Here is a 15,539-nt window from a genome sequence, read left to right on the forward strand (position 1 = left end):
ATGTTCCATGGCCCATGGCTAATAAAAGTTGGGCTCTGTCCTCAGGACTGATATGAATGCAGTATGAATGTAGGAGGACAAAGGGGTGAAGCCCAGGGCCCAGAGCCATCACACAGAAAGGCCTAGAAGCACAAGCTTATTAGTGGCTATAAGATGACATTCAAGTCTCCATGCACAGAGCTCATAATTAACCAAAATTGATCCGTGTTATGCAAGTCTCTAGGGACTTCCTAATAGTGGCCGAGCAAGAAGAGTAAATGAATGTCAACACGGATTCTGGACTCTTGTACTACTAGCAGAAAGCATCTGAATTTAATTCTTTTATGTCATAAGTTTTTAAAGAACATCTGCACCTAATCCCATTGCTGATTGTGATAAATAGTACATAACAGAAATTACCATTTTAACTGCTCATTCCAGTGGCATTAATTACAAACACAGGTATACAATCATCATTATCATCATCATGGATCTCCACAAATAGTTCCTATTCCAAAAATGAAATTTTCAACACCGTTTTAAAAGCCCCTTTCATACGTGTGTCTCCCATAAGTGTCAAAACCCATTCTACTAAAAAACTTGCTGAGGAATTAAAGAACACAAACTAAAAACTAATGTGACTAGAGACAATGAACTCATTGCTTGTGCTACCTTTTCCTCCTTATATTCCAAATGGATGCCACAGATTCTAAGTTTAAGCTATTCTCCTGTGCAAGTTCCTCAGGGAAGTTTTAATTTCCTTATTCCTCAGGCTGTAGATGAAGGGGTTCAGCATGGGGGTGACCACAGTGTACACCACTGAGGCCACCACGATGTTTCTGAGAGAATGTGACATAACTGAACCAAGGTACCCTGCAAGGCCTGCTCCATAAAATAGACAAACAACTGCCAGGTGAGACCCACAGGTGGAGAAGGCTTTGTACTTCCCACCTAAAGAGGGGATTCTCAGAATTGATGATAATATCTTAGAGTAAGAGAGAAGGATTCCTGAGACAGGAAGAAAACCAAATATAGCACCAATAAAATAAATGACTATGTTTCTGTTAAAAGAATCAAAACAGGCAAGATTAAAAACTTCAGAAGGGTGACAGAAGTAATTGGAAATTTCCACATCCTTGAAATAGGCAAACTGTAATGCAATTAAAGTGTGTATCTGGGAGTCCAAAGGGCTAATTAAAAATGATACCAAAACCAAGATGGTACAGAGGGATGGGTTCATGATAATGGGGTATTGCAGGGGGTGACAGATGGCCACAAACCGGTCATAGGCCATCACAGTCAGAAGCATGTCATCCATACATCCAAACATGGCAAAAAGAGACATCTGTGTTAGGCAGCTCACACAGGAGACGACTTTGTTGTGAGTGTGGATGTTCATGAGCATCTTTGGGACCGTGGTGGTGATGAAGCTGATGTCTGTCAAGGACAGGTTGGAGAGGGAGAAGTACATGGGGGTGTGGAGGTGGGAGTCAGAGCTGGTGGCAAGGATGATGAGCAGGTTCCCAAGCACTGTGACCAGGTACATGGACAGGAACAGTCCAAAGAGAAGGGGCTGCAGGTCTGGATCCTCTGAGAGTCCCATGAGATGGAATTTTGATACAGATGTTAGGTTTAGGGGGGTTATATTGCTTGGACACCTACTGAGTTGAAGAAATAAGCATTGTAAGAATGAATAAAGATTAGATTAAGGAAAGAGCATAATAGTAATGCAGTGTTCTTCTTTTTTTGCGGGGGGTGTACAGGAATTGAATGCATGGTGCTTAACCACTGAGCCAAATCCACAGCCCTTTTTATGTTATTTGGAGACAAGGCCTCACTAAGTTGCTTAGGGTCTCGCTAAAGTGCTGAGGCTGGCTTTAAACTTGGCAATCCTGCCTCAGCCTCCTGAGCCCCTGGGATTACAGGTGCACCACTATGCCAGGCTTCAGTATTCTTTTTTTTTTTTAATATTTATTTTTTAGTTCTCGGCGGACACAATATCTTTGTTGGTATGTGGTGCTGAGGATCAAACCCGGGCCGCACGCATGCCAGACGAGCACGCTACCGCCTGAGCCACATTCCCAGCCCCTTCAGTATTCTTTATATGCTTAAAATTTCAGTATTCACATATGAAGTTTTTATATTGCTTTTTATATATCTTCAGAAATACTTCTGTCTATTCAAAAACTCAATTTTCAGAGAATTCTCCCATTAATGGTTGCTGTTATTCACCGTGCTCTGTATACACCTGCTTTATTTATACCAAGCAGAGTAATATTAGAAGACCAAGAGCATCACAGATAACAAATCCTCATACACAACAAAGTACAAACTAGTCTTTTTAGAAAAGTAAAGACACATCTTCCCCACTGTTGGATAAAAATCCATCATCAGAGGAATTTAAGAAATTGTCAAGTATAACTTTTTATTCTAAGACAATGGTACAATTTCCCTTTATTAAAATGTTTGTCAGTATGATGTCAGAGCTAAGACTATATTATTTTATCAATTCATTACTACAAAACATTGATATTTGACAATTATCTTCCAAGAGTCTTTCATCACCCTTGTGCTTAAATGTCATTCACCTTTGTGAACATATATGCCCAGTCAACACTTTTTATTTTTTAAATAATTATTTAATATAAACACTCCAGCTTTGATAATCTTCGAATTTTCACAAATACGATTTGGTTAAATTCATAGTAACATGAAGTCACTACTATAAATGCGACATTAGCATATATTGCACCTGTCAGGCTTAAGAAATAATGTAAGGAAACTTGTTTTTAATAAGGCGGGGACAATAGGGAAGAATACCATTACCTTATATTAGGTACAAGGAAGTGATGGGAGGGGAGGTGATGTGGGGATAGAAAAGATAGTAGAATGAAACAGACATTATTATTTTATGTATGTATGTGATTGCAAGACCAATATGATTCTACAACATGTACACTCAGAAAGATGAGAAATCATATCCCATCTATGTATGATATATCACAGTGCATAAATGCACTCTACTGTCATGTATAACTAACAAATAAAAAATTTTTTTAAAGTTTTTAAACTTGAAACTTGTTTTTAAATTTTGGGTAGTTTTTGTTGTTGTTTAATCTCATACTATCTCAAAGGAAGATAGTTTTTTTTCCCCTCTTGATTCTGTATTCTATAATGGCTTGCTAGTCCTTCTTCATTATTTGTTCTGATCATGAACCTTTTTTTGAATTTGAAAACTTTGGAGCTAAGGGTAGACCCTAAAATCATAAATGTGAATTGGAAGTCGGAACCTTCTTAGGCTGAGTTAGTGGATTTCACATTAATTCTGCCTGATTACATAAATTGTAGTTCTCCTACGTCAGCTACTTGAAGACAACTTGGGCACATTATTTTTGTGAACTCACACTATGATTTCCTTGTGGAAAATACAAAAGAGAAAGGTACCTGAAATAATGTGAAATGCCAAGACACTTTCCTCATCTTTAAAATGGTGATAATTATGAAGGCAGTAGGACCAGATGGCGCCATAAAGGAATCCTAGATGATGTTTTTTTCATTGTGCACATTAATTATGCAGAATTCTGAGTTTTATTGCTGTACATTGGTTCATGCATCTAACAAAATTTGATGAATTTCACTTCCCAATATCCCCTGGCCCTCCCCTCCTTACTTCCCTGATCTCTTCTACCTTGTGGGTCTCAATTTTATATCATAAAATAAAAGGTTTGAAAAATCTTTCAAGTTGTCTGGGTTGTGTTTCTCAGTTTCTTTAATCAGTCTATTTGCCTGTGGATATTTTATTATATATTGATTCTGTAGCTTCACTCCAAACCAATTCTATTAGGAGTGTCTGTATGTGAAGGTCTCCAGGGTCCTTTACTACATCAGCTTTGGGAATCACTGCCTTAGAAACCAGGCACTTATCAAATATTCCATTAATATTGTTACCAAGAGTACCCACTACCTACATTAAAATACAAACTTTTAATGATGCATGCCTCAGGCCTGATGTTTTACACACATTTGAATCATGACATTGAATTTGAACACTTGGTATTTTGCAAGATCCACCTGTTCCCCAAAGGCAAATTCTGTCATGAATTTGATGGATAGATTTTCCTATCAATGTGTCCATCTCAGTTTTGACTTATGTCTCTGTAAAGTTTTGTTTTTCCTAAAACTTACCTAAAAGTGCCTAAAGCTCACATAAACAGTGTGAATTACCTGTTTTACCTGAAATGTACTACTAGTTTACTAGTTTATTTTGGCATGTGGTTTTAAATCTGTCAAGTACAAATATCAGCCTGAAATGTTTTAGTTCATGTACACAGTTACCTGAGAGAGGGGCCTCATTTATCAATGCATTATTATGACAAATTTTTCAAAATTCTTTTGCTTGTCTCCACTTCACACTACTGAAATGTCTCATGCATCATCAGGGTAGAGAATAGTTATGTGACTTCCAACAAATGATGTGTATTCAGTTTTACTGCAAAACACCTACATTTGGTGTCCCAATTAAAGGCAGGCATTATTATTATTGTCCTTAACATATACCATCAACACTTCCTTACAGGGCATCAATTCATAATTCTCTCATAAGGAATCAACAAGGAATTCCATATTCTTTCAGGAATCACATTTCTATTTCACTCCACTAGAGGAGATGGTGCCTGGGGTGGGAGTCAGGAAATCACCATTTCCATGAGTAGTCATTTACCTGTGGCTGGATGCAGGTGTGTGTGACACTCTCCTCCTCTATCAACTTATATACCCACTGCTAGGGGAAGAGCACCTGTCTCACATGTCACATAAGTGAAGTTTGAACTTAAAAAGGTTTGGTCATTGTGGTTACATTTTTTAAAATACAGAATATTATGGGAATAGTGAGTTACCGATGAATGTGAACATCACAAGCACTGATACTGGAATGATACGAAGCTCGGGACATGTATCATGTCCCAAGTCAAGCCCTTGTCTCTAGTTCCATGGGACACTCCTGAAAGGGATTGAAGTGCAGGAGGAAAATTCCAAGTGTCTGAAGCTGGACTGATTATGGCTGAGGTTTGTGAACTAAGAAAGGGTCTCTTCAATATTTAAAGAGCTTTTTATTTTTTAGTCTTCATCTGGGCCTTACAAGTTATAGGCTCTGGGTAATTATTATTCCTCTCCAAATATACAACTAACATTTATAAAAGGAGAAAAATGAAATGTCTTGTTATAGAAATAGGAGAAAGTTCACTTCAGAATGGAGGACATTCTAGTTGTGTGGTATGAAGATTTAATTTATAATACTGATATCTAGATTTTCCCTTCCTTATGATGGATCACAGTAAGAGCTTAATCTGTTGTCTTGCAGTTGTATGGACCAGATAGATGTCTGCTCAGATGACAATGCTGAGTTAGAGATAATAACACTCTGCCTCGGGTTTCAGAAATAAACAGGCGCCAAAAGGAAAGAAAATTAATTTTGTAGCCTCTCAGTCCCATGCACTAAATCTTTCATTGTTTCCCAAATATTAGAAATTTGAAGCACAGATGTAGACCTTTAACTAAACCTATATCTGAGAAACATTTTTTTAGCTGTTTCTGGTTTCCTAGGAATGGAATCAAGCCCTGACTTCAGGTCTTTGAGGTTGGGTGGGCGGAGTACAAGTTCCCAGGAGGGTGCGGACAGCTGCAGGGATCTCCTGGACTAGGCAAGAGTCAGGTCTGTGCTGAACCCTCCTTGTCTGCTCTTTCATGATCTGTGCCCGTGCTGGGGCTGTGCTTCCCACAGAGGATGACTGGTGTCACCCACTGCTCTGCCCTGTGATCTAGCAGATTAGGGGAAAAAAAAGTTCCCAGTGAGCAAGACATCTCTTCCTGGAGTGAAATTAAATAAAAAGGACATTTGGGTTGTCAAGGGGCATCCTGCCAGTATTTGTAGAGCAAGATGCCCTGTCTATAATCAGACAGGCTGGTGTTTCACTCTTTCCTACCCCAAAACCTCATGCAAGTGACTAAAAATGCTGTTTCTTTCTATTTATGTAAAATCATAATGTGGGCATTTATAACAACAGAAAAGCTATGCAGATGAAACGTACACAAGCAACATAACTAGTGCCTGGGATTTAAAGAGCTCTCGGGAATGCTCCATGATGTTGTGTTTGGTGTCTTCCTCCTGCTTCCTATGGTCCCCTTGCTAATCTTTTGGAGTGCTTATAGAATAGTAGGAAGGGCCCATTTTCTCCTAGAAAGTGAGTGAGCTATCTATGGGAAGAAGGAAAAGCATTAATAAGATTTGGGGGACCCTGACCATGTCCAAGAACACAAACTTCACTGTCCTCAAAGCTAAAATTTTGCATATTGGTGCCTTTTCTCTGGCTACAAAATTGCCTATTGGTCCTAGTGAGGAGGAAATATGATCCCTCCACCACCCCTCATTTCCCTCAGCACTTACTGGGTGATGTTGGGTCTCTGCTGGGTCATGACCAAGGTCTGAGGATCCAACAAGTCTCCTCTGCCAAATTTCTGCCTGAGGCTTGGACTTGGTTCTCAGGAGTAATATGAATCCGGTGTAAGACAGCAACTTCCCAATTCAGAAAACCACAGTAGGAGAGATCTGATGTGTGGAGCCCACTGGACTGGAGCCATCATGCTGAAGCCTGGATGCAGGGGCAGTTTTACCTACTATATAACACTGGAAGCTCCATGCTTAGAGCTATAATTAGCTAAATTGGTTTATGTTCTCCAAATCTCCAAGGACTTCCAAATAGTAGTGGTGGAATAAGAAGAGTAATGAATGCCCAAAAGGTTGTGGATATTTCCTGCATTCAGCAGGATATTGTGTACAATATTCCCTTCTCTTGGGTCCCTTTATTAACACTTAACTAATTCTACATATAAATGGGATTCTGTGTGATATCATCTGTACATGCATAAAGCTTACATTGTTCATACTCAACCATTAATTTTCAACTCTCAGCCCCAACCCAAACAGTCTTCCTAGTCCTTAATAATCACTAATCTAATTTCAGGTTAACTTTGTTTATTTTGCCCATATGAGAGAATGTACAGTACTAGTCTTTCTATTGTGGCTTATTTTTTGAAAGATCCATTGTATTTTATTTCCATTTCTAATTGTGGTTAAGTATACATGAAAAGACACCATTTTCACCATTATTATGTTCAAACTTCTGTGCCATGGATCCCAGTCTCATTATTCTGCAACTCTCAGTGTCATTCATCTCCATTTATATTTCATCTTCTGAAAGTGAATATTTGTGTCCATTTAAAAATCTTCTGATTCCTTCCTCCCCCAACCCTGGCTACCTCTATTTTTGTAGTTTGATGTCTATAATTTCTACCATGCTGAAACATGTTCTTTGGGATAGAGATGAAGGGGAGGTCAGCAAAGGTGTGACAACAGTGTGCATCCCTGTAGCTGCTTCCCTGTTTTGAGGTAACTGTGATGCAGTGGAACCATGGTGCACCCCAAGCTTTTGCCATACAAATAGCCACAAGCAAAAAGTCAGACCCAGAGGAGCAAAGGCTTTAGAATTCCCAGTTGATGGAGAAAACAATTTTATAGTAAAAGCAATAGATCTCTGATATAGGAAGAGACCTAGAGATTGCAGCAAGAAAATGCATGACTACATTATTGGTAAATGTATCAGAACAGAAAAGATGAAGAAATTGAGAAGGGTCACAGAAGAAAATGGCAATTTCCACAAGCTTTAAGTAGGGAAATTGTAAGACACTCAAATTATGCCACAGTAGTCCAAAAGGCTAACCTGGAAACTCATTCACATTAGGAATGATGAGGGTTCGTGATGACTGCATAATGCAGGGGAGATTTCTGTCCTTTAATTTTTTTACTGTGGTTTGGAGAAAAAACAACCATCTAGACCTTTAGATCCTGCTTCTTGGAAACATTATTTTTTGTGGTTTCTTGGCTTTCATTCCCCTTCGTGTTTCAAATCTGAGTATTACATCCTTGGGTTTATCTTTAATTCAATTGCATGGATAGTCGGTATTCATTTTATATTCCTTTTAAAATTTAAGCATAATAGCTAAGTCAGTATGTCCAGGAAGCCTCTGTCATTTCTGAACAGTTACCCTGGACTACAGGTGAAATGCTAAGTTCTCTTTTTACATAGGCAAATTCACATCCTTAAACGTTCATGTATAATTTCTTTACAAACTGCATCTAACACATCTTGGTAGGTATTTTTTATGTCTCTGGGCCAGGTTCCAGGTCCTCCAGTTTGGTTTCTATTGGAGTCACTGGAGAAGTTCAGATTGCTGTTCCCTGGGTCTCATTCCCACAGACTCTGGTTTATATGGATGTAATAATTACAAGATTTTAAAAACTCCTCCAGGAAGGTTTAGTTTCTGGTTCCTAGAGGGATCAAGCTTAAAAGGGTTGGAAAGGGGGTCATAACAGCTGCAGGCAAGGTGGTTTTCTTTAAAACTCTTCTTTCAATACCTTCATCTTCAATACCAGACAGCCTGTCTTCAGCTCATTTTTAAGCAAGGGTCTTTCTTATCCAATCTCACCCTTTTGTATGATTCCATTATTGTACACACCTATTCCCCCAAAGCAAATTCTGTCATAAATTTGGTGGCAGATTTTCCTGTCAGTGTTTCTGAGACAAAATTCTGCTTGGCTCCAGTAGAGGAGACAGTGCCTTAGGATGGGAGTCAGGAAATCCACCAGTTAGACCCAAGCCACTGACTAGCTGCAGGATGGGTGTAACTCTCCTCCTCTCTGAACTTATTCTCCTCACTGAAAGGAGGGTATGACCATGGGTGAAGTTTGAATCTGTATATATTTGGTCATTGAGGTTAATTAAAAAAAAATCCCTGATACTGAATTCAATATTGTAGAAATAGTGACTTCTTAATAGATGTGATTGGTAAAGAGCACTGGAGATTGTCAGGGTCTGAAGCTCTAACATAAGAGCCATAAGCTCTTACTGTGGTTTGGAAAAAAAATCATCTAGACCTGTAGATCCTGCTTTTGGTGCCTTTTTGTTTGGGTAGGGGTGAGGACCCTTGAAAATTCTCCTGTTTTGAATAATTGATTATGTGGGTGTGATTATATGGAGTACAGACCCACATGTCCATGACATAGAAACAAGACTTTATTATTTTGTCACCAGTTCTATGGGACACTGTTGGAAGGGAAGAAAGTACAGATAGGAAAACACCAAGTATGTCAAAGTCACACTGATCACAGACATTTATATGAAACTATTAGAGGACAGTTAACACAAGGTGAAGAGAATAATTCTTTGAAAGGGGCCCACTGTGCTGTTGTCCACATACTTTTCTTTGCCAAAAAACAATTTGCCTGCAGCCCACACTGGCCTAAATGGCAGGACTTGTCACACTGCTCACCTGAGGCAGGAGTGAAGGTTTGGCTGTCATTGTAGGTAATGAAGGATGGGGGTGGAGAGAAGGATAAAACTTGCTCTCTAACTTTGCCTGGGCATCTTGGGTGTTTAATCTTCAACATTGAGGAGCAAGAATCCATCCCATATCTGCCACGAACCTGTATCAAGACAAGAAAGGGTCTCTCAGTACTCCCAGAGATTTGTATTGTTGAGTCCTCTTCTGTATAGCCTCTGGGAAAATAGAAGAATAGTTAGTCACTCCTCTTCAAGTACACACCATATACTGATATCAGGAGCAAAATGAAACGTGGGTCCTTCCAGAGAAGTTCACCTTCTTTTTTTCAACAGTAACAAAGGTTTATTCTGGAGAAACCTGTGGAGGGGGCCCAGTGGAGATTGACTTGTCTCCCGCATGCAACCTGGGGTGGCTACAGGGAATGAAGGAGGGGGAAGTTTTTGTGGTTATGACACTGCTGAATGGTTGTCAGGGAAAGGTCCCTCTGGTGTCAGCTTCATAAGGAACCAAGTGCTTTTCAGGATTTCAGTCCCAGATAACAATGTCCTTTCTTATGCTGATGGAGTGTTTGGGGTTTCTTTGCCATCAATCCCAGTAATGGAGTACTGGCTGGGGTTTAGGTCATGCCAAGTCAGAGTGACCTTGAGGTGACTCTTGTTCTATGACAGAAGATTTTTTTCAAAATGTGTCAAGTTCTACATAATATTCCTGTCTTTTTCTTTGTATTGATAAGAAAGGGTGATGGGAGAAGGGGTGGCGATGTATCTTATCTGCTTCCTGATAAGAGGGGGCAGGTTGAGGCCCTCTGTAGGTTTTGGTATTGAGCAGCTCTAATGGAGTTCAGCAGGAGAATGTCCTGGACACTCTGATCAGCAGTGGCATTGATGGTCCTCTGTAAAAAAAAAAAAAAAAAAAAAAAAGAGGTGAATAGCTAAAACAGGGAGGGGCCAGTGGCAAGGTCAATAATTATACAAAGAATAGGGAGGAGAAAGGGGGCTAGGCAAGTTCCTGTCCAGTTAGTGGGTAAATGGAGGTAAGTAGTATTTCTGAAGAGGGGTGATAGGAGACAACTCATTTTAGCTGGAGGTAGGGTCTAGTGGGAGTGTGGTGGGTAGCCTTGGTGGGCTTGGAGGCTCCCACGCAGTGGTTGGCACCTCAGAGAGAAGCATTGTCAGGGATGTTAAAAGGGAAGGGAAAGCTTCTGGTCAGCATAATAGGATAAGGAGGCAGGGAAATGTAGGGAGTTATGGTGGAAATTAATGAATGGTTAAGACATCCCCGCCAAGGACAGGAGTTGGACATTCAAGCATGAGCAGGTCCTTCCAGTCAGGCAGCCAAAAACCAAGAAAAAGACTTTAACCTAGGGTTTTAATCTGGGGTCATGGGATCCCATTCTCTGAGGTCCCCATTTCTATCTGCCTTCAGATAATCTATTTCCTGCTTCAATCCCACCTCTGAAGAGGTCCTTGACTACTCTCAGGGGAAGGAGGCAATGACAGTTCTGGTTTCTTGGAGGTGATGATGAGTGACAGCTGTGGCAGTTAGGGAAACTCAGCAGAGGGACTACCTAGGGGGCTTCAGTAGAAATTGGAGGTAGCTCCATAGAGGATCATATTTCCATGACCATTTGAAGGTTAATGGACTCTAGGCATCTTAGGCATCAGGGCTGTCCAGATGTCCATGATGGTGGTTGGCAGGTAACTGGACAAGGTATATGTTGGGGAGGGATCATGCTAGTACAATAATAAACAATGCAACAAGACATTATTTTTTGCAAATGATGAACACACACACATACACAAATCAGTGTTTCAGCCTTTGAAGATCACAAAGATAGTAGCTCAGAGCCTAGAGTTTGGTCTGAAATGTCATTTTTTTGTGAGTGGAGAACATTCTAGGCTTTAGGGACATTAGTAGAGTTTCTAAAAAACACAACATTTAATTTTTACAGTAATACTGAATAATATTAACACACCCCTCTCATGCATAGACAGGTCTTCTAGACATACAATTAATAGTCTGGAACTAGATGGATTATCAGTTGAGTTCTACCAGACCTTTAAGGAAGAGTTAATGCCAATCTCCCTCAAACTATTCTGTGGAATACAAGGGAGGGAGCATTGTCAAATTCATTCTATGAAGCCAGTATCACCCTGGTAACAAAACCCAATGAAGACACCAAAAAAAGAAAGAAAACCTCAAAGTGCTTTTAATGCCTTTTCCCTCAGGCTGTAGGTGAAGAGATACCATGTAGTTTGGACACAAGGCTGAGCCACCACTCATTTTCTCAGGGAATGTGGAGTAGCTGAACCAAGGTCCACTCTAAGTCCTTCTCCATGATATAGAGAAATAAGACAAAGGAGACCAACAGCTGGAAAACGCTTTACACTTTCAACCTAGAATGGGATTCTCAAAATGGAGGCAACAGTTTATAATAACAGGAAAAGATCCCTGAGAGAGGAAGAAATCCAAAGATGGGAACAATAGAGTACATGTTTGTTATTGATGAAGGCATCAGAACAGTCAAGATGAAGAAGCAGAGAAGGTACACAGACATCCTTGAAATTTTAAAGCAATCAAATTCTACAGCTTTTAATTAAAAAATACAGCAAAACTGAAAAGAGACCTAGGTGAGGGTTTATGATGACTGATTAATGGAAGGGGTGACAGATGGCCACAAACAAGTCATAGGCCTTATAGTCTGAAGCATATCATCCACACAGCTAAAAAGGATGAAAAAAGACATCCACATCAGGCAGCCCACACAGAAGAGATGACTCTGCTATGAGATTGGATGCCCACAATCATGTTTGGGACCGTGGTGGAGATGAAACCAATGTCAGCCAGGGACAGGTTGGAAAGAAAGAAGTCCATGGGGGTGTGAGGTGGGAATCAGAGCTGGTGGCCAGGATGATGAGCAGATTCCCAAGTACTGTGACCAGATATATGAACAGGAAGAGCCCAAAGAAGATGGAATGCAGTTCTGAATCATCTGAGAATCCCAGGAATCTTAGGATGCATGTTAGATTTTGTGATCCAAACCCAAAGAAATTGGTCTAGAGAAAAGATCCAGCAGTCACCTAGCCCTTTCTATATTTTGTACAAATGTATACAGAAGTATTTATTCACACTTTCTTACGCATGCACTTTTGTAGTCTTCCCAGTTGTGAAAAAACATAATCTGAGACCTCTTTCAATATCAGTTTCTGTTTTACTCATCTCATTCTATGCACACCTTCTTTGAGATGCAAGAACATTACAGATAACTAGTCCATTATTAGAGTAAAATATAGCCAACACTTTAAAAAATATATATATAAAGAAGTAGCATTTGTCACCCTTTGTAAAGAAAACCAGTCTAATTAAGAAAGAAATGAAGCAGTCACACATACCTTATTTTATTCTAAGATGATGGTGCAAGTTCCTTTAGAGGATTTAAAACTCTATAGTTGCTAGAATTCTGTTATCTGCACACTACATCAAAGTTTATAGTTCTTCATCAGAAAAGACTTCTGTGTGCCAGTTATCTCCTAGTGTTTCCTACAGTATTGAATTTCTAATTTCTCTTTTTAAAAAATATTTTTATGGTTTTTTTGGTTATTCATAAATTAGGATTCATCTTGACATAATTAAAACAGCACAGAATATAATTTGCTCAAATTCAGTCTCCAGTATTCCCTTTCCCTCCCTTCCTCCCTCTCCCTGTCTCTCCCCTCTACTGAAATTTCTGCTATTTATTTTTATATTTGTTTTTCTTTTTAGTTAGTGTCCAACAACCAGTGCTTGCTTGGTTTCTCTGTTAATCATATAGACCTACTGTCCCTATAAAAATTAAGACATTATCACCTACATTTTCCTACTTTTAATATTACCACCAAAAATATGCATAAAATCTCTATAATAACAAGGTTCAAAGATGATTTGACCAGAAATCTCAATATGTATCAGGGATAATATGTCTGTTTGACTCCAAGGAGGAGGCACTGCTCTGGGGTGGGAGTCAGGAAATCAACATTTTAGTCCATATCATTAACTGCATAATTTTCAGAATCTGTGCAAATCTCTTGTGCTTTCTGTGCTCATGTAATTCAAAGAAAATGGGAAGAATAAAACCCATCTTCAGACCAAGGAAATGTGGAACCCAATAAATATTGCATCTTCTTTGTTTTTTAAAATAAATAAATAAATATCTGGGGATATAGCTCAGTTGGTAGAGTGCTTGCCTTGCATGCATAAGGCCCTTGGTTCAATTCCCCAGCACTACAAAAAATAAATAGATAGATAAACAAAATTATTTATTTTATTTTATTCTAGAAATAATGAGTTTGTTCAGGAGACATTTTCAAAGACCACGAGAGCCTCAGATGCTGTGAAAGTCTAAAATGTGTCACAGCCTAAGATGCAAGTTTCACTTCCCTCCAGTCTTTGGGCTTCCTTTTTCTCTTTTTCTGCTCATTAAGATCCATGTGTTAATCTTTGAATAATTGAATGTTGTCGTTATTATTATATGACATTCTTAGGACCCAGGAATGAATGACACTGACTTTAAAGGAGGTTTGTATAACATCTCTTTCATCTCCTCTTAATATCGAGCAGGCTGATTATGAGATCAGAGGAGGACACAGGCAGCTGCAAGAGAGATCTGTGCTGATCACTGTGTATCCAATCTTCATGTGATGGAAATCTGTCATCTATAGTCATCCTTTCTAGTTTTCTCAGGAGTTGCTGACTATTTCTCTCACTGGGCTATACCAGGAACCTCTAAAAGGAATAGCACACTGAGAAAAGGGTCTCTTTCTGGAAAGACAGGCAAGTGAAACCCCTGGTTGGGTTGTCAAGGAGGCAGCATTCCAAAATTCTCCTGCTGCGATGCCCTGTGTCTATAATCAGACAAACCATGCAAATGTGCCTTATCAATATTCTACCAAACACCCCATATTAGCTACATAAAAATGCAGTGCTTCCGTCTTTTCTGAAAAATAATAATAATATAGAAGCTTAGACTTGGAAAAGTTAATGCAGATGAAATGAAATGAGTTATAGAGAATACATAAGTCAGATCCTGTTACTTAGGACTCTCTCCAAGTCAGTCCATGACATTAGGGATAATATCATCCTCTTCTTCTTTCTCAGCATTATTTTCATAATCCTTTTGGAGTACATTATGAAACAGATTTCAGGGATCCACATTTTCCTGTTGGGGTTAAGCTATCTAGGGGGAGTAGGGTTAGTATGGGTATCACCATCATATCCAAATACATAAAGTCCACAAAACTCATATCTGAAACATGCATGTTGGTATTATTCTACTTTTTTAATGCCTTTATTAGTGTGTTAAAGTTATACATAATATCTGGGCTCTTTTTGACATAAAAACAAATGCATACAATATAATTTGCTCCACTTCAGTCCCCAGTACCTCCCCTTTCCCTTCCCTCTTCCCTCCACCTGTTTCCCTTCCTTCACTCTACTGGTGTTCATTTTATTTATTTACATTTTAAAAAGTTTGTTCTCATGAGGGTAAAAAATGGTTCCACCCCTGAGCACTTAATGTGTTCTTCAAGTAGGAGAAGTGTATGGCGATCCAATTGTGCAGGTGGGAGTCCAGATGAAGGGGTGGAGTCACGGCCTTATTATTTATTGCTATAAGACCTTGGAGGCCCAACACACAGAGTTCACACTCAGTCATGTGGATATACAAAATTCAAGTCTCAAAGGACTTCCTCATATTAGTGGAAGAAGAAGAGAAAATGAATGTCTACAATAAGTTTGGGTTCTTCCTACACTCAGGAGAAAGTTTGTATGTACTATTCACTTCTGATTTTCTCTTTTTCCCTAAGGATCCATTTTCTTTTTACATTCAAACTGAAAAAAACAAAATACAAATAAACAGTGGCAGTGACTATAGGCACTTCCTTGTGCAACCATCACCACCCTCTATCTCCAGGACTGTTTCACCTTCCAAAACTGAGACTTTATACCAATTTTTAAAACTTCCCATTCCTCCCCCAGCCACGGAAACTTCTTTCTACTTGAAGCATGATGAGAAATTAAAGCTATCAAACTACAAAATATAATGTGATCAATGTGGTAGATTTAATGTCTGGATGTTTAGTTCTGTTGCTGCCAGCATACATTCGAAATGGACGCCACAGGACCTGAGA

General features: G+C 39.2%; 1 protein-coding gene across 1 annotated transcript; it reads right to left on the bottom strand.

Annotated features, from left to right (window-relative positions):
* Nucleotides 1-694: 694 nt before the first annotated feature.
* Nucleotides 695-4,930, bottom strand: LOC113176745 (olfactory receptor 7E24-like). Its single transcript, XM_077796579.1, has 2 exons — nt 4,875-4,930; nt 695-1,637 (listed from the first exon to the last, which is right to left on the bottom strand). The coding sequence occupies exons 1-2, from the start codon at nt 4,928-4,930 to the stop codon at nt 695-697; spliced, it is 999 nt and encodes a 332-aa protein (XP_077652705.1).
* Between the last annotated feature and the right edge of the window lie 10,609 nt (nt 4,931-15,539).

This window comes from Urocitellus parryii, chromosome 3 (genome assembly GCF_045843805.1).
Source record: "Urocitellus parryii isolate mUroPar1 chromosome 3, mUroPar1.hap1, whole genome shotgun sequence".
NCBI lineage: Eukaryota > Metazoa > Chordata > Mammalia > Rodentia > Sciuridae > Urocitellus > Urocitellus parryii.

Excerpts from the sequence above, each read along its gene's own strand:
- LOC113176745 (XM_077796579.1), bottom strand. The coding sequence starts at position 4,930 with ATGTCCCGAGCTTCGTATCATTCCAGTATCAGTGCTTGTGATGTTCAC. Across the intron at positions 1,638-4,874 it reads TGTGATGTTCACATTCATCG|GTGTCCAAGCAATATAACCC; the intron begins GTAACTCACTAT and ends TCAACTCAGTAG.